Genomic DNA, 20596 nt, shown 5'->3' with positions numbered 1-20596 from the left:
CTTGATTATTGAGTTTGACACACATACACCTACCTCCTGGAGAGTGTTCTTGATCTGGCCAACTGTTGTGAAGGGTGTTTTCTTCACCAGGGAAAGAATTCTTCGGTCATCCACCACAGTTGTTTTCTGTGGTCTTCCGGGTCTTTTGGTGTTGCTGAGCTCACCGGTGCGTTCCTTCTTTTTAAGAATGTTCCAAACAGTTGTTTTGGCCACGCCTAATGTTTTTGCTATCTCTCTGATGGGTTTGTTTTGTTTTTTCAGCCTAATGATGGCTTGCTTCACTGATAGTGACAGCTCTTTGGATCTCATCTTGAGAGTTGACAGCAACAGATTACAAATGCAAATAGCACACTTGAAATGAACTCTGGACCTTTTATCTGCTCATTGTAATTGGGATAATGAGGGAATAACACACACCTGGCCATGGAACAGCTGAGAAGCCAATTGTCCCATTACTTTTGGTCCCTTAATAAGTGGGAGGCACATATGCAAACTGTTGTAATTCCTACACCGTTCACCTGATTTGGATGTAAATACCCTCAAATTAAAGCTGACAGTCTGCAGTTAAAGCACATCTTGTTCGTTTCATTTCAAATCCATTGTGTATAGAACCAAAAATGTTAGAATTGTGTCGATGTGCCAATATTTATGGACCTGACTGTATATATACTTGATGTACAGATCCTCATTAGTCAATGTGCCTGGAAGACAAACTCATGTTTTGCCCACCAGCAACCAATTAGAGCCCAGCTGTTTTTTTTTTCCAGTTTATAGTCTATCTAGGTTTTTACCTATAACACAGATATCCCAGATCACCATCAATCACTATGTACCCTCTTTTAATGTGTTGATTAATACGAAATATATTTTTCTGCATTTCGGATGCTGTTTTATAGCACCTTAAAGAGAAACTTCCCCCAAATTGTGAAAATTAAATTAAATAAATGTGGTACAATGCAATAATAAAAATAGATTTCGATAAAAATAATTATTGATAGTTAAAGCGGTAGTAAAGTCCACTTCATGACTTGTACCTACGAGCCTATAATAAGGCTTGCCTGTATGTACAGTGAATATCTCCTAATCATGTACCATTTAGGAGATATTCACATTTGTAGAAGTTGGTGACGTCATCTGCGCATGGAGTATGCTGTCCATTGGGAGCGCTGTGCCGCAACCTTGACGTCATCACGGCCCAGCCGTTCAAACAGCTAGAGCCTGCAAACCCATATATTCAAAGTAAACTCGCCCATCCATCTATCTCTACGTGCTTTATTTTGTTGAAAAAACGCTTTAAAAAACACCCCCTAGCATTTCTAGCCACGGCTATCTTGAGTAAGAGCAGATGATTCATGTAGCATTTACTTCCTGGAATCTTTCTGCCCTTAGCCAGGCACGCAGTCAAGAGGGTGTGCTTAGCTGAGAAAACCCCACCTCCCCTCCTCCAAATGCAAGAAAAAAAAATGTCCATGAAGACCTCTGAGCAGGGGAGGACTGACAACTCATGGGGCCCCCAGGCAATAGGGGATCATGGGGCCCCTGTGTCCTTGCCCACACTCAAAGCACACCCAAAAAAGCCTATAAAAAGGTACCAGGGGCATTTCATGGGGCCCCCTACTGACCCCGGGCCCTCGGGTAGTGCCGGAGTGCTCTAATGGTCAGTCCGCCCCTGCCTCTGAGATATATGACATCATTTTAACCTAGGTCAGAAACCAGGAAGAAAGAACCAAGAAATGTGAAAAAAGGTTAAAACAAGCAAATAAAACATACCTTCCTATCTATTCACTAATGCTAGCAGCATAAGGATTAAAAATAGTTAAGGTTGATTGAGAACTTTTAGTTTCACTTTACAATCTTCATTTTAGGCTTCAGGATTACTAAATGGTTAGTTCACATACAAAGCAGGAAAAGGTGAACTAACACAACACCCTCCCTACACCCCCAGTTCCTGCTACACTTACCTCCTTGGATGATTATCCACTGCCCATGTTAGCTGATGTATCGGTCTGGACATTTAAAGCTGTACCTTTCTTTTTTCTAGGACGCTGTTCTAGAACAAAAGGGGGCTTGGAGGAATTCTCATTGGTCGGGCAGTCACAGGCCAGTGCTGACCAATGCCAGCTTACCATCGTCAGCACTTTTCAGATGTTGGCAGGGACGGACTGGCATCTCATGGGGCCCCCGGGCAATAGGGGATCATGGGGCCCCTGTGTCCTTGCCCAAACTCAAAAAAGTCTATGAAAAAGGTACCAGGGGCATCTCATGGGGCCCCCTACTGACCCCGGCCCTCAGGCAGTGCCCGAGTTTCCAAATGGTCAGTTCGCCCCTGGATGTTGGGACGGCTGCATTGGCTGGTGTGGCTGGTAGAAGATGATCATGGAGGGAGATACGTGCATTGGGGACCAGGTGTGTGGGAAGGGTGTACTGGGTAAAGCTGGCCATAGACAGTTCAAATCTAGGCCGGTTCAGCACAGACCTGCTAAAATTGGAACCATGTATGGGGCGGCTGAATGTACCCAAGTTGATCAATCGATCAACTTGGGTACAACCAGCAGGTCAAATTTTGCATGCGATTATAGCCAGCGACAATAGCCACTAGCAATAATCATTGTGGGGTTTATTTACTAAAGCAGTAGTTGCAGGGCTGCTGTTAGAAACCACAGGGCCCCTTACAGCCAACCTGACAGGGCCCCCAAACCACAGGGCCCCAAACAGCCAACCTGACAGGGCCCCCAAACCACAGGGCCCCAAACAGCCAACCTAACAGGGCCCCCCATCCCCACAAAAAAAACACAGTTTACTATACTTCAGTTATGAATGAACACAGTGAGTGATCGATACCGATTGTGTTCAATCAGGAATGGAAGGGGCTGGTAAATTACAGTAACCGATCTCCTGTATATTTCTCTCTGCAGCAACTGAAAGCCAGCCAGGAGCAGAACCCAGCTTTCAGCTGCTGCAGAGAGAGCCATACAGGGGATTGGTTCCAGTAATTTCCCCGTTCACCCTTCCTGCCCACATCCGATTTACCCAGCTGCCTGGGCCCCCCTGCAAATCCTGGGCCCCATACAGGATGACTGGTGGTACCCTCTTATCCACAGCCCTGGGTAGTTGCAGGAAAGAAAATCACACCATCTCTGGCAGGCTTTAGGTGAACTAACCCTTTAACCCTTTCGCTTTCAGAGCCGTTTCTGCGTTTTTGCAAACTTTAAAATCTAATTTTAGGCGTGACAATTAGTTACAGTAAAACCTGCAAACATTATATGTTTTCTGAACACAGACACCTTGAAGAATTACATGGTGGGAGTTCCATTTTGTCACTTCACACGGTTTATCGAGCACAAAATTTTTGTAAAAAAATACACTAAAGTCAATTTTAGGGCACATGAATGCAACACATTACAGATTTTAAGTTTGTTTGTAAAATAGAATAGAATAGGTCACATCGAGTAAACAGATATCCAACATGTCATGTTTTAAATTTGTACGCAGCTGCAAAATGATAGTGAACATCAGTACCCTATATTTTCCATAGGCAACACTTTGCAAGCCATTCAGGTCATCAGTTTAGAGTGAACCGTGAATAGTGGCCCATGAATGATTGCTCTCACCCTGGCAGGAGTGGCAATATTTCACCTTTGTATTGCAAGCTGTGTTTTCATAGGTAGGCATTCAAGTGTGTGTTAACCCCCCACCCCCACCCTCCCGTTGCCACCGTTGATATTTGGCAGTGGCAGTAAAAGGGTTAAAGCGTATGTTCAGATTTACAAAGAAGCGCCCTATGCTGTTCAATATCGGTATAGCAGCATAATGTGCTAAACCCAATACCAGGACAGGTACATCTAGTATCCAGGTCAAGGATGCAGAAGTGCGCCCCTCCCCCACTGTTAATGCATGCTGTAGATAAGATTTACTGCCCTGTGTCCATTCTCTTTCCCCTTGCTCCACTGTGCCCAGGGCAGCTGCCCCTCCTGCCTGCCCCTTGTCCCAGCCCTGGCTAAATCTACCTACCAGATAGGGATCCCATTCTGTTTAAACGCTCACAACTGTTTTTAGAAGTCATTGAGCTTATCCTAAGTGACAGGAGAGCAGGGGCGGACTAACAACTCATGGGGCCCCTGGGCAATAGGGGATCATGGGGCCCCTGTGTCCTTGCCCAAACTCAAAAAAGCCTAGGAAAAAGGTACCAGGGGCATCTCATGGGCCCCCTACTGACCCCGGGCCCTCGGGCAGTGACCGAGTTTCCAAATGGTCAGTCCGCCCCTGGATTTACTGCCGTGTCCATTCTCTGTCCCCTTGCTCCACTGTGCCCAGGGCAGCTGCCCCTCCTGCCTGCCTCTTGTCCCGGCCCTGGCTAAATCTACCTACCAGATCGGGATCCCAATCTGTTTAAACGCTCACAACTGTTTTTAGAAGTCATTGAGCTTATCATACTGCACATTTGTGGCCCAAAAGAACAGCAGTGCTCCCACCCATGGCCCTAGGGGGCGATGGTCCTAGGGGTCTCCCCATCCCTACAATAAGTTGCTGACTGCAGAGATTTGAAGAAGCCTTAGGCTCAGTTCACACTAGCTTTGTCAGCAGGCGTCAGACAGGCATTTGGGAAGCGTTTTTAACGCTTCTCAAATGCCTATGAAAATTCTGCACATGGCAGCACACAGTGCTGTTCACACTAAAGCGTTAGCGTCGCATCGTGTTGCTTCACGGCAAAACTGACGCCTCGTGTCCAGTCAGGAGGAGTTGAAACCTCCCATTCAAGTATATGGTGCTGCTCTGCAAATGCGAGGCAGTTGCAGAGCGTTAAAACCATTTAACTTCATTATAGGCGTTTGTGGTGCAGTTTTTACACTTGGCAAACGCCTCCTCGACAAAACCGCATGTAGGGTGTTTGGAGAGCGTTTGAGGAGCGTTAAAAACGCTTCCCAAACACCTGGCTAACGTCTGCCAAACGCTATAGGGGCGTTTGACAAGAGTTAGAAATAAAGTCGTGTGAACGAGCCCTTACTTAGGCTTGGTTCACACCTATGTAGTTTGTGTTTGATCCATTTCCAGAATTTTCTTTTGCGGTGCGTTTTGTGTGTTTGTGCGTTTAGAAAAAAAAATGTTCTTGTTGCTAGGCAGAATAAAACGCAAAACGCATCAAAAATGCGGCAAAAATGCTTTTCTGCAGAGTCTCCATTGAAGTCTATAGAACCAAAACCGCAACTTTTTGTGTTTAAAAAAGTCCCTGACCCTTTCCAAAAAACGCACCAGGTGAAAATGCACAGGTGTGAACATTTGTCGTAGGAAATCATGTTAAATGGACTGTAGTGTGTTTCTGCAAAACGCTGCAGAAAATGCTTAGGTGTGAACCTAGACTAAACGTGGTTGTGGTCTTCCTTGTTTAAACAGGGGTCTAGTAGACCCTTAAAGCTGATGTTTAAGGTGTGGATATTTTTGTATAGTGTCTGCATTCTGCACATTGTTGCAGCTGGAAATCACTGCAATAGGCACTGCTACTACAGTGATCACCAGGGGCGGACTGACCATTTGGAAACTCGGGCACTGCCCGAGGGCCCGGGGTCAGTAGGAGGCCCCATGAGATGCCCCTGGTACCTTTTTCATAGGCTTTTTTGAGTTTGGGCAAGGACACAGGGGCCCCATGATCCCCTATTTCCCGGGGGCCCCATGAGTTGTCAGTCCGCCCCTGGTGATCACCACTGTCTTCCAGGTCCCATGCCCAGCGGCTGCTATGCTGCATACAGCAACACAAATGGTTGCTCATTCAGCACTGGCGCCATTTGAAGAATATTTTGCACATTCTCAATTGATGCAAAGTGTTCCCTGATTGGATGAGTTGGAGAGGAAGGATGCTTTTCTTACCCAATCCTCTGCCCCAGCAGCTCCTCTACTAGACCAGTCCCGACAGCCTCTTCTCCCCTGCATCCTGGCAGAAAACCTGTTCAAACTGAATTGGCTGCCTTAACGCACACATACGGGTGAATGGGCCTTTAAAATAGGCCTGCTATTAAAATGTACACTTTATAAGAATCCGTATCTAACCGCCATCTGTGTTCATATTAATGAGTCTTCACATCACTTCTCACTAATCATTATATTACTACAGATAATAATAATTATTATATTCATTATTTTTTTTTATTGTTCCTATTATTAGAATTATGACAGTTTTTATTATTCTTGTTATTATTATAGCGTTGATCCTTTCCCAATAAAACATAATTGTTGGCCTAACGGTGATAGAGCCCGAGTTTGGCTAAAATTTGTATTTCATTTTGGGGAGCAGGGAACGATCAGAGCCTCTGTCGGGTTTTTACTGCCATCTATGTCCATATACAGGAGAGTTGACAATCATTTATTACAGGTATTCATATAGTGCTGATAATGTACTTAGCACTTTACATACACATCAGTGCATACATTCCCTGCACTCAAGGAGCTTACAATCTAAATTTCCCACCTCACATACATTCATACACATACTAGGGTCAATTTGGAAAGAAGCCAATTAACAGATAGCATGTCTTTGGAGTGTGGGAAGAAAATAGAGTACCCAGAGCAGGGGCGGACTGACCATTTGAGCACTCAGGAACTGCCCAAGGGCCCGGGGTCAGTAGGGGGCCCCATGAGATGCCCCTGGTACCTTTAATTGGCTTTTTCATAGGCTTTTTTTGGCTGTGGGTGAGGACACAGGGGCCCCATGATTCCCTATTGCCCAGGGGCCCCATGAGTTGTCAGTCCGCCCCTGACCCAGAGTAAACCCTTGGGGTCCTTTCAGACCTGTTTAGTGGATCTGCTTGCTCAGCGGGGGATCTCTCCGCTGATCCCGCAGATGATAGCTTTGTATCCGCTCCACCGCTGCAGAGTGGACACAGAGCTGCTCGCTCTCCTCAATGGGCGTCAGATGATAACAAACCGCCTGTTTGTTTTCATCCAATCCGATCCAACGAACGGAAGGGGAACTGGATCCCTATCTGTCCCTTTTTGGCGGAACAGATGTCGGCGGGTGTAAACAGACACGTTTGTTTACACCCACCGCTCCATAGAGGAGAATGGAGGTTACGATCAGGTCCCCCTGAAAAACAGGCAGACGGACCCGATTGGAAAGTCTGTGTGAAAGAGCCCATACAAGTACAGGGAGAATATACAAACTCCATGCAGGTACTGTAGCTGTTCTTGTTCAGATTTGAACCAAGGACCTTGGCACTACAAGGTCAAACCACTAACTACTAAGCTACACAATCCAAACAAAACTCTGCTTCTACTGATGATAATGATAATAATACTAATAATTACTATGATTATTATTGTTAACATTATGATATCCCTTTTCCAGAGAAGCAAAGTATATTATTTAATTAAAAATAATACTATGTTGTGGTGATTATTATGTCCCTTTCTTAGTGAAGTATAGTATAATAGTAATATATTGTTGTTATGTTGCCCCTTTAGCAGTAAAGCATAGTAAAATATTACTATTATTATTATTAATATATTATTATTGTTTTTAAAATATATATTGTCTCTGTCTCAGTAAAGCATAGTATAATAATAACATTAGAATTATTATAATGTTATTATTGTTATGATGTCCCTTAATTAATAATAACTATTATTACATTGTTATTATGATGTTGTACCTTTCACAGTAAAGCATAGAAAATTATTATAAAAGTTGTCCCTATCCCAGTAAAGCAGAGTATATCACTATTAATATGATATTATTTTTATATTGTCTCTATTTATTACAGGTACTTATTATATAGCACTGTCAATTTACACAGCGCTTTGCATATATATATATATATATATATATATATATATATATATATATATATATATATTGTACATTCATATCAGTCCCTGACCCTGAAGGGGCATACAATCTAAAGTCCCTAACTTACATTCATACATACACATACTAGGGCCAATTTAGACAGAAGCCAATTAACCTACCAGCATGTCATGAAGTGTGGGAGGAAACCTACACAGGCACAGGGAGAACATGTGGGCAGCATAGTGGCTAAATGGTTAGCACTTTCACTTGGCAGTACTAGGGTCATTGGTTTGAATCCCAACCATGGCACTACCTGCCTGGAGTTTGCATGTTCTCCCTGTGCCTGTGTGGGTTTCCTCCGTATACTCCAGTTTCCTCCCACACTCCAAAGACATGCTGGTAGGTTAATTGGAGCCTGTCTAAATTATCTCTAGTATGTATAAATGTAAGATAGGGACCTGAGATTGTACACCCTTTGAGGGTTAGTGACTGATGGGAATGTACAATATATATGTAAAGCACTGTGTAAATTAACAACACTATATAAGTACCTGAAATAAAATAAACATGCAAACTCCAGGCAGGTGGTGCTATGGTTGGTATTTGAGCCAACAACCCAAGTACTGGCAGGAGAATTGCTAACCATTTAGCCACGGTACTGCCCACTCTATGTAAGTAAAGCAGAATATATTATTCCTATTATTATGATGAATATTATTATTATTTCTACTGCTATTAATTTTATGTTGTCCCTATCCCAGTAAAGCAGAGTATATAATTATTATTATATTATTATTTTAATATTGTCTCTGTCCAAGTAAAGCATAGCATATTATCCCTAATATTATAATAATTATTATTTTTGTTATTATTATTTGTTTATATGTTGTCCCTATCTCAGAAAGGCAGAGTATTTCACTATTACTATGACATTATTATTTTAATATTGTCTCTGTCCAAGTAAAGCATAGTAAATCATTCTTATTATTTCTATTATTATTGTTATTATTTTTATATGTTGTCCCTATCCCAGTAAAGCAGAGTATATCACTTATAGTATTGTTATTATTATGATTATTGTTATTATTATTAATATTATGTTGTCCCCATCCAAGTAAATCATAGTATGGTATTATTATTATTATTTTGTATGTTGTCTCCATCTCAATAGAGTATATTATTTCTGTTATTAATGATGATTATGAAGTAGTCCCAACCTGGGTATAATAATGATGATGATGATGATGAAGTAGTCCCTGTCTGGGTATAATAATGTGATGATGAAATCCCTATCTGTGTATAATAATGATGATGAAGAAGTCCCTATCTGGGTATAATAATGTGATGATGATGAAGTGGTCCCTATCTGGGTATAATGATGATGAAGTAGTCCCTATCTGGGTATAATGATGATGATGAAGTAGTCCCTATCCGGGTATCATGATTATTAAGTATTCCCTATCTGGGTATAATGATGATGATGTAGTCCCTATCAGGGTATAATGATGATGAGGTAGTCCCTCTCTGGGTGTAATGATGAAGTAGTCCCTATCTGGGTATAATGAAGTAGTAGTCCCTCTCTGGGTATAATGATGATGTAGTCCCTATCCGGGTATAATGATGAAGTAGTCCCTCTCTGGGTATAATGTAGTCCCTATCCGGGTATAATGATGAAGTAGTCCCTATTTGGGTATAATGAAGTAGTAGTCCCTATCTGGGTATAATGAAGTAGTCCCTATCTGGGTATAATGAAGTTGTAGTCCCTCTCTGGGTATAATGAAGTAGTCCCTATCCGGGTATAATGATGAAGTAGTCCCTATCTGGGTATAATGAAGTAGTAGTCCCTCTCTAGGTATAATGATGAAGTAGTCCCTCTCTGGGTATAATGATGATGTAGTCCCTCTCTGGGTATAATGAAGTAGTAGTCCCTATCTGGGTATAATGAAGTAGTAGTCCCTCTCTGGGTATAATGATGAAGTAGTCCCTATCTGGGTATAATGAAGTAGTAGTCCCTATCTGGGTATAATGATGTAGTCCCTATCTGGGTATAATGAAGTAGTAGTCCCTATCTGGGTATAATGAAGTAGTAGTCCCTATCCGGGTATAATGAAGTAGTAGTCCCTCTCTTGGTATAATGAAGTAGTAGTCCCTCTCTGGGTATAATGATGAAGTAGTCCCTATCTGGGTATAATGAAGTAGTAGTCCCTCTCTAGGTATAATGATGATGTAGTCCCTCTCTGGGTATAATGAAGTAGTAGTCCCTATCTGGGTATAATGAAGTAGTAGTCCCTCTCTGGGTATAATGATGAAGTAGTCCCTATCTGGGTATAATGAAGTAGTAGTCCCTATCTGGGTATAATGATGTAGTCCCTATCTGGGTATAATGAAGTAGTAGTCCCTATCTGGGTATAATGAAGTAGTAGTCCCTATCCGGGTATAATGAAGTAGTAGTCCCTCTCTTGGTATAATGAAGTAGTAGTCCCTCTCTGGGTATAATGATGTAGTCCCTATCTGGGTATAATGAAGTAGTAGTCCCTATCTGGGTATAATGATGATGTAGTCTCTATTCGGGTATAATAAAGTAGTAGTCCCTCTCTGGGTATAATGAAGTAATAGTCCCTTTCTGGGTATAATGAAGTAGTAGTCCCTCTCCGGGTATAATGATGAAGTAGTCCCTCTCCGGGTATAATGAAGTAGTAGTCCCTATCCGGGTATAATGAAGTAGTAGTCCCTATCCGGGTATAATGATGTAGTCCCTATTTGGGTATAATGATGAAGTAGTCCCTATCCGGGTATAATGATGAAGTAGTCCCTATTTGGGTATAATGATGAAGTAGTCCCTCTCTGGGTATAATGAAGTAGTAGTCCCTATCCGGGTATAATGATGAAGTAGTAGTCCCTATCTGGGTATAATGAAGTAGTAGTCCCTCTCCGGGTATAATGATGAAGTAGTCCCTCTCCGGGTATAATGAAGTAGTAGTCCCTATCCGGGTATAATGATGAAGTAGTCCCTATCCGGGTATAATGATGAAGTAGTAGTCCCTCTCTGGGTATAATGATGAAGTAGTAGTCCCTATCCAGGTATAATGAAGTAGTAGTCCATATCCGGGTATAATGAAGTAGTAGTCCCTATCTGGGTATAATGATGAAGTAGTAGTCCCTATCCGGGTATAATGAAGTAGTAGTCCCTCTCTGGGCATAATGATGTAGTCCCTATCCGGGTGTAATGAAGCAGTAGGATGTCCCTATCCAGGTATAATGATGAAGTAGTCTCTATCCGGGTATAATGATGAAGTAGTCCCTATCCGGGTATAATGAAGTAGTAGTCCCTATCCAGGTAAAATGAAGTAGTAGTCCCTATCCGGGTATAATGAAGTTGTAGTCCCTCTCTGGGTATAATGATGAAGTAGTCCCTATCCGGGTATAATGAAGTAGTAGGATGTCCCTATCCGGGTATAATGAAGTAGTAGGACGTCCCTATTCGGGTATAATGAAGTAGTAGGATATCCCTATCCGGGTATAATAAAGTAGTAGTCCCTATCCGGGTATAATGAAGTAGTAGTCCCTATCGGGGTATAATGAAGTAGTAGGATGCCCCTATCCGGGTATAATGAAGTAGTAGTCCCTATCCAGGTATAATGAAGTAGTCCCTATCCGGGTATAATGATGAAGTAGTCCCTATCCGGGTATAATAATGAAGTAGTAGTCCCTATCCGGGTATAATGAAGTAGTAGTCCCTATCCGGGTATAATGAAGTAGTAGGATGTCCCTATCCGGGTATAATGAAGTAGTAGTCCCTATCGGGGTATAATGAAGTAGTAGGATGCCCCTATCCGGGTATAATGAAGTAGTAGTCCCTATCCAGGTATAATGATGAAGTAGTCCCTATCCGGGTATAATGTAGTCCCTATACGGGTATAATGATGAAGTAGTAGTCCCTATCCGGGTATAATGAAGTAGTAGTCTCTATCCGGGTATAATGAAGTAGTAGGATGTCCCTATCCGGGTATAATGAAGTAGTAGGATGTCCCTATCCGGGTATAATGAAGTAGTCCTGGTGTCCCTATCCGGGTATAATGAAGTAGCAGTCCCTATCTGGGTATAATGAAGTAGTAGGATGTCCCTATCTGGGTATAATGAAGTAGTAGGATGTCCCTATCCGGGTATAATGAAGTAGTAGGATGTCCCTATCCGGGTATAATGAAGTAGTAGTCCCTATCCGGGTATAATGAAGTAGTAGGATGTCCCTATCCGGGTATACTGTAGTAGGATGTCCCTATCCGGGTATAATGAAGTAGTAGTCCCTATCCGGGTATAATGAAGTCGTAGGATGCCCCTATCCGGGTATAATGAAGTAGTAGGATGTCCCTATCCGGGTATAATGAAGTAGTAGGATGTCCCTATCCGGGTATAATGTAGTAGGATGTCCCTATCCGGGTATAATGTAGTAGGATGTCCCTATCCGGGTATAATGAAGTAGTAGTCCCTATCCGGGTATAATGAAGTAGTCCTGGTGTCCCTATCCGGGTATAATGAAGTAGTAGTCCCTATCCGGGTATAATGAAGTCGTAGGATGCCCCTATCCGGGTATAATGAAGTAGTAGGATGTCCCTATCCGGGTATAATGAAGTAGTAGGATGTCCCTATCCGGGTATAATGTAGTAGGATGTCCCTATCCGAGTATAATGTAGTAGGATGTCCCTATCCGGGTATAATGAAGTAGTCCTGGTGTCCCTATCCGGGTGTAATGAAGTAGTCCTGGTGTCCCTATCCGGGTGTAATGAAGTAGTCCTGGTGTTCCTATCCGGGTGTAATGAAGTAGTCCTGGTGTCCCTATCCGGGTGTAATGAAGTAGTCCTGGTGTCCCTCTCCCACTAGATGCTAGTTCTGGATGACATTATTCTAGTCGTTGTGATGAGTTCCGTGGCCCCGGTAAAGTAGATAAGTAACGTCAGATCAGTCCGGGCCTGGTGTCATTGGGGTGTGAGTCAGGGGCCCCAGGCTGAGATCTCTCGGGGACCCCACGCTGTGATGTCTCGGGGGCCCCGTGTTCTCTAGGACCTGGCAGCGGTCGGTGTGTGGTGTGGTAGGGAAGGGAATGGAAGGAGAGGGCGGGGAGGAGAGGTGTGCCGGCACTGCGCATGCTCGGTGTGGCTCGGAGCGCTCAGTGCGGGGCTCGGTGCCGGGACGGGATGGACGGGACCTTTGTGTTGGTTTAAAGGAGCCGCCGAGGAGAGGAGATCCGGAGCCGGGAAGTTGTCGGATGTGTCGGTGTTGGGGGGGAGGGGAGGTGAAGTTCCCGGATGATGACGGTGTCGGGGGGAAAAGTTGCCGGTGACACTTGTTCTCAGCAGTAGAAGCGGGGGAGGGGGGGGACCGATGGCCAAAGTCATCCAGAAGAAGAGTCACTGGACGGGCCGGGTACACCGGTGTACGGTTGGGGGGGAGGTGAGGCTGCTGGGGGGAGCGGAGTACGGGGAGTTCCTGTATGTCGGGGGGGTCGGGGACGACTCGCCGGGCTCCTCCGGGGACGGACAGCTCCAGGAGGGGGAGCTGCTACTGGAGGTGTCTGGGGTGCCGGTGTCCGGACTGCCCCGCTACGACGTCCAGGACATGGTGAGGAGCTGCGCGGACTCCGTGCCCATCACAGCTGTCAGACAAGGTAAGAGTCCGCATGGGGCAGGTCCTGCATACTCCATGTACCTCCACAATGTGATTGGACGGGACACGCCTCCCATGCCTCTGACAAGTCATCAATATTGCCTTTTCTGTTCATAAACTTGGCTGCACAGCAGACCCGTTGTACATGTTTATGGCCAATCATACAGACAGTTAACCCCGGAGACCAGGAGGAATGTTGGCGTTGTGGGGGGAGGGGGGTGGGCAGGAGAGGCGTCCGCCTTGGGCACCGCAGGGGCACAGATAGGACAGGATTTGGCGCTTTGGACTTTCCTGGTGCTGAAGGACCTTGTCCCGGCACTGGGAGTGACCAATCCAAGCGGTTAGGAAGGTCAGGCAGCTGGTACGTGATTGGCCTGATGTTTCCTCTGCTTGGCGTGTTGATGGCCGGATATGATAGATATGGATGAAAGTGGTGAAGGACGGTGGCCAGATATGGTTACATGTCCATATTGTTGGGTGGAAATGGTCATAGAGCTTGGAGGACACATTTATGGCCAGATGTGGTTGTATGTTGATCTGGTTTGTTGAGAACGGTGATAGAAGGATGCTGGCCGCATTGATGGCCAGATATGGTTGTATGTCCATATTGTATGGTGGAAGTAGTCGCAGAGCTTGGTGGTGACATTTATGGCCCAATATGACTAATATTGTTGTAGGTCCACATCATAGGGTAGAAGTGGCCATAGGGATCACCAGTATGTTGTATGTCTAGATTGTTCAGTGTAAGTGGCCATAGAGGTTGGTGGCCACATTGAGGGCCAAATATGACAGGTGTGGTTGTGTGTCTATATTGTTTGTTTGATGAAAGTGGTGGTAAAGGATAGTGGCCACGTTGATGGCCAGATGTGGTTGCATATCCATAAATTTGGGTGGAAGTGGTTGTGGAGGTTGGTGGCCACTTTTGATGGCCCAATATGACAGATGTGGCTGTATGTCCATCTTTATTCAATGAAAGTGTTGGTAAATGATGGTGGCCACTTTGATGGCCAGCATGGTTGTATGTCCATATTGTTGGGTGGAAGTGGTCGTAGGGATGACCATTATGGTTGTATATGCAGATTGTATGGTGGAAGTGATCGTAGAGGATGTTGGTCACTTTGATGGCCAAATATAAAAGATGTGGTTATATGTCCATATTGTTGGGTGGAAGTGGTCGTAGGGATGACCATTATGGTTGTATGTGCAGATTGTATGGTGGAAGTGATCGTAGAGGATGTTGGTCACTTTGATGGCCAAATATAAAAGATGTGGTTGTATGTCCATCTTGCTCAATGATAGTGGTGGTAAATGATGGTGGCCACCATGGTTGTATGTCCATATTGTTGGGTAGAAGTGGTTGTAGGGATGACCGATATGGTTGTATGTGCAGATTGTATGGTGGAAGTGATTGTAGAGGATGTTGGTCACTTTGATGGCCAAGTATAAAATATGTGGTTGTATGTCCATCTTGTTCAATGAAAATGGTGGTAAAGGATGGTGGCCACCATGGTTGTATGTCCATATTGTTGGGTGGAAGTGGTTGTAGGGATGACCAATATGGTTGTATGTGCAGATTGTATGGTGGAAGTGATCGTAGAGGATGTTGGTCACTTTGATGGCCAAATATAAAAGATGTGGTTGTATGTCCATCTTGTTCAATGAAAGTGGTGGTAAAGGATGGTGGCCACATTGATAAACAGATATAGTAGTGTGTCCATATTGTTGGGTTGAAGTGGTCGTAGTGATGACCAATATGGCTGTATGCCCAGAATGTTCAGTGGATGTAGTCATAGAAGTTGGTGGCCACATTTATAACCAGATATGACCAATATATTTGTGTGTCAGTACTTTTGGGTGGAAGTGATTGTAGGGATGATAAATATGGTTGTGTTATTCAGTGGAAATGGTCATAGAGTATGGAGGCCACGTTGATGGCCAAATATGACAGATATAGTTGTACGTCTATTTTGTTTGGGAGCAGTCATCATAGATAATGGTGGCCACATTGATGGTCAGATACAGTTGCATGCCCATTGGGTGGACGTGGTTGTAGAGGTTGGTGGCCATGTTGAGGGAGAGATATGGCAAATATGGTGGAATGTTCATACTGGTTGGTAGAAGTGTTCATAGAGGATGAGGTGCCATTTATGAGGTGTCCTCTCTCCTGGCTGCACTGTGGCTTAGTGGTTAGCACTCATGGGGGGGTCTTTGGTTTTAGGCCCAACTGAAACATTATTATTGTAATATTTACGTTATTGTTTTTATTATGTTGTCCCTATCCAAGTAGAACATTGGATAATGTTCTGGCAGTACAATGGCTTAGTGGTTAGCGCTTCTGCCTTTCATGATTGACGTCCTCTGTTCAAATCCTAGGTAGGTAGGTAAGTGGCCTAGTTGGTGTATGTTTGCATGTGAGATTGGGACCTTAGATTGTAAGCTCCTTTTGAGGGACTGATGAGAATGTGTGAATAGTTGCCCCTGTATAAATAACTGCATTAAATAAATACACAAGTTGCTGATTGGTAGAGGAGGAGTGAAACACGGTTTCCCATGAGGCATTGGACCAGTGTTTGGCCATGTATAGGGTAGCAGTAGATGAAAAGAACGGCAGATTGACCCGTGTGTATTCATATCACCACTGCTACCTACCACAGTCCTCAGCGTTCACAACCTACCTGTGTAGCTTCACGCCAAACTCCAGGCAAACAGATAAATGCACACTTGAAATATATATATATATATATATATATATATATATATATATATACAGGATCTATTTTTAATTCTGTTCTGCAGATCTTGTAATATAGGTACTCCTGACAGACAGCACAGCCAGGTTCTGCTCCACCTCTTTGCATACAACACAGCAAATCTTCAGTATCCTGCCCATTCCAGCACAATGTAGCCTCATAGATCTGAGCGTCTCTGGAGAATGCTCCTTAGAAGTCCAAAAAATGTTCAATTATGATAAAAAAAAAAAACAATACACAAAAATACTTGCAGTTGCCCATCGTTGTGATCCCTGTGTCCCACCACGTGACCGTCCCCGTGTCCCACCACGTGACCGTCCCCGTGTCCCACCACGTGACCGTCCCCGTGTCCCACCACGTGACCGTCCCCGTGTCCCACCACGTGACCGTCCCCGTGTCCCACCACGTGACCGTCCCCGTGTCCCATCATGTGACTGTCCCTGTGTAGCAGGTCAGGTTTCCATGCAGTCAGCTAGTGGAGAATGTACACGATTCTTCATCTGTCTATGGGTCCCAAGGCCTCCGACTACATGGCCGATTTTCATGTGTGCATTCAAACATTTATTTATTTCAGGTACTTATATAGCGCCGTCAATTTACACAGCACTTTACATATATATTGTACATTCACATCAGTCCCTAACCCTCAAGGGGTGTACAATCTAAGGTCCCTAACTTCTATCCATACATACACATACTAGGGCCAATTTAGACAGGAGCCAATTAATCTACCAGCATGTCTTTGAAGTGGGGGAGGAAACCAGAGTACCCGGAGGAAACCCACGCAGTCACAGGGAGAACATGCAAACTCCAGGCAGGTAGTGACAGGGTTGGGATTCGAACCAGCGACCCTAGTACTGCCAGGCGGAAGCCACTTAGCGACTGTGCTGCCCATACGTGACACTAAGCCCATACGTGACAGTAACGGGGTGGGGGTTTGAGGCATGTTTACCTCTGCAGCCAAAGGGGAATCAGTTGGGGGGGGGGGTGGTAAAACACATTGTGTTATGCATTAAAATTCATTGCAGTAAGGTAGCCCAGTCATTTTGAATGGGCTGCCGACACTCCAGAATGGACAAAAAACATACTTCCAGCTTCTCTGGTGCGGCACATCAAAACTTAAGATAGTACATTGCGTCAGAGCTGCTGCCATAGTGCGTTTGGATGTCATTCTAAATGAATGGGCAGCCAATGCATCATAACAGGCAAAAAACATACATGCAGCATTTTTTCCAGCTTGCGGTAGTGCCTTGTGATGCAGGGCATATGTCTCAGAGCAGTGTTGCCTTAGTGTGCCGTGGTGAAATTGTGGAGGAATGACACCACAACGTGCTACTATATGTATTGTGTTACCCTAATGTGCGCGTGGCACCGCAACGCAAAAGTGTGACTCAGCCCTTTTATTACTACTGCCTCCTCCCACGTCTTTTTTATTGCACACCGTAGTCCTGTTTGTTATTGTGTTGGTCTTGGACGGAGGTTTTATGTTATTGTTTTGGCGTGTGTGTACTGAAAACACAATTATGAGAGGAAGCTCGCTGGCGATTCGTTCCATCGTCCTCCCCCAAGACGCTTCAATGATTACACATTTCACTGAGATCCACAATATCTGCACTTTTCCTGCGACCCATCCATATGGCTTTATCATCGGCTGTGGTTGCATGGCTGTGAATCCTCATCCTGAATAATTATTTATATCTGCGGTGTATTATTAATATTTGCGCACTGGTTCTCTACGCGGCGCATCATTCGCACATGTCAGGTTTCACAGCAGTTGTTCTTGAAAACGCATGGATTAATGAGCGCTGCGTGATGTGCATGGTCACGTCATTTCAGGTGCGCTGTGTTTATTGGATTTGATTTATTCAGGTACTTGTATAGCGCCATCAGTTTACACAGCGCTTTACATATATATTGTATATGTTCATTAGATTGTATGTGTATATTCACATCAGTCCCTAACCCTCAAGGAGGGTTCAATCTAAGGTCCCTAAGCCCTGGTTCACACTGAATGCGACTTTGAAATTGTGCCACTTCACTTCAAATTTCAAAGTCACATGTGGTGTCTTTGCAAGTTGCATCTGAAATTGCAAAAAAATAGTGCAATCCTTTTTTTTTTCAAAGTCGCACCGATTTGAACGGTTCCATTGCCGACAATACTTCAAATCGCATGACAAGTCACACCGGTGTGAACGGAGGCTAATGCGTCCGAAAATCGTAAACGTCGTTTGCTCAGTAATCCGATGGTGCCATCAATGTTTTTGAAAATCGTCCGATCAAGTCATAAAGTTCACCCCATATAACAGGCAAAACTTCTGTTCCTTCCAGGTCACGGCTCATGCGCACATTCTTTTCGGAAAAACGATCGTATGATTTTACCATCATTGAGTCGAAAATCGGTAGTTTTTCACGGATTTTCCAACGTGCCCGATCACCGAAAAGGGGAGAAACTACGAAAATCGGCCGGTGCCATTGACCCATTAACAGAGCGAAAATTGCCCAATTATTCTTGGGTCCGATTTTCGGATGAAAAATCGATCGAATTTCGACCCATGTATGGCCGGCATAACACACATTCATACTAGGGCCAATTGACGCCAGGTTCACATCTGTACGGGTGGTGCCGCTGCGGATCTGCACGAAAATCCGTGCCCCACACAGAGAAATGCGGACCCGCGTTTGGGTGCCATTTGTTCTAATGCCACTCCGCCCGCACTGGAAAACGCAACCTTACTGGGAACCGAGGTTCCCGTGCGATCTGTGTTTTCGGAAGAAGTACAGGGACTTCCCTGCGTGCCACGGGCACGGGAGTCCATTCAAAGAGAAGGATCCAATTAGCCTACCAGCTTGTCTTTGGAGTGTGGGAGGCAAAACACGCAGGCACAGGGAGAACATGCAAACTCCAGGTGTCGTGGTTGGGATTTAAACTGAGAACCCTAGTGCTAACCACCTAGCCATTGTGTCTATAAGAAAAATGGATAAAAAAAGTTTTTTCTCTTTTTTTTTAATATATATGGGGAAAAAGATGCTCAGTGCATTTAAAATGAAAACTTTCAATCCACTTGAACACAAGTCTTGTGTGACTGGGCCAGTGAGAATGATGGGTTTCCTGTGTTTTGCTTATGCTAACAAAAAAAAAGTCTCAACTTGTTTTATTTGTACTTGTTATCATTATTATGAATGAAGGTTTTTTTTTTTTATATATTTGCTGTGCTGGTTATACTATTTGTTGCAATTCTAGTTTTTACAAGTGAAAAACATTCGACCAGGAGAGAGTATAGCCTGCTAACGTTTGATTTTGCCACCATTCACACAGGTGGTTTCACAGAAAGAACAGCTCTGCAAATTTTTTATAAATTCATCTCAATGATTGGTCCTCTGCTTGGCTTCTTGTGACATTATATAGTTGATTGATATATATATATTACTGTATGTGCCATGCTATTGGTTTATGTGTTTTGGGGGCTGTGTAGTTTTGGTGTGGGAACTGCATGAATTACTAACCTGTCTGCTTTGTTCTGATGTTTTCTATCAGATCAGGTTTATATTATATAAGCAATCAATAAAGCTGTATAATGTTTTAATAACCTTCTGTGGATGACTGTATAACCAATTTTTTGAATTATTCTTTGTATATAAATATGTAAATCCTGTGAAAATGAGAGTACATTTCTTGGTGTAATGAATAACCTAACATATCATGTACAATTGTATTGGTAGTAATTTTATTGATGGCCTTAGATCCTGAATAAGTAGATAGTTTGCCCAGTTTCTAATCAGGATGGTCTGTGGTTGGTGCGATATTGCCATTGGAAGGATTTGCATTGTGTGTAATGTCTAGTCCGATGTCAAAGTCAGGCAATTATTTTGCTGTTCCAGGCTTGGTTCATATAGGGGATTTTTTTACTCGAAGCCCTGGTTCACACTGTGCGGGCTGGTTGTCAGTGTGGAATCACATTTGTTTGCGCACCCACAGCCAAATCGCACCGCCTTTACAAGACGTGCGGGACTGTCATTCATTCTGGGTGGCACCCGCACGCATCTCAGCCCACAGCATGTTTACATGTATATGTGGTCTTTTTTTTTTTTTTTTTTTTCGTGGCCACGTTTTTAAAAAGGTGCACATATCCTCTTTTTTTTTTTTTTTTTCTTGCGTTGAATGAATTCACATGAATGGGCTGCCGTGCCCGCACAAACGCAGGCCTCAAGGCCCACACAAGTGTGAACCAGGCTTAGGGCACATGCACACTAAATGCTAAATAAACAGCCCTGGGTTTTTTTTCTCTTGGCAACAAAAAAACGCTTGATGTTGGTGAATGTGTGTATCGCTTTTAGCTGTGTATCTCAGCATTTACTCATGTCAAGCACTTGGGCATTTTTTCAATTCATTGGCCAGAATAAATAATTT

At 43.9% G+C, this 20596-nt stretch overlaps 1 protein-coding gene across 10 annotated transcripts in view; it reads left to right on the top strand.

Moving 5' to 3' along the window:
- Window positions 1–13156: 13156 nt before the first annotated feature.
- The window catches only part of MAGI1 (membrane associated guanylate kinase, WW and PDZ domain containing 1), a 768502-nt gene continuing 761062 nt past the window's right edge, over window positions 13157–20596 (top strand). For all 10 annotated transcript variants that reach the window (XM_089676009.1, XM_089676005.1, XM_089676006.1 and 7 more), the window contains exon 1: window positions 13157–13439. In XM_089676009.1, coding sequence (XP_089532135.1) covers window positions 13157–13439 — 283 coding nt within the window. The remainder of the gene's footprint in view (window positions 13440–20596) is intronic.

Source organism: Staurois parvus, unplaced genomic scaffold, assembly GCF_062004578.1.
Source record: "Staurois parvus isolate SC_StPar_1 unplaced genomic scaffold, SC_StPar_1.0 ptg000162l, whole genome shotgun sequence".
Classification (NCBI taxonomy): Eukaryota; Metazoa; Chordata; class Amphibia; order Anura; family Ranidae; genus Staurois; species Staurois parvus.
Note: the sequence above shows the minus strand (reverse complement) of the source record. Positions and strands in the feature narration are given on the sequence as shown.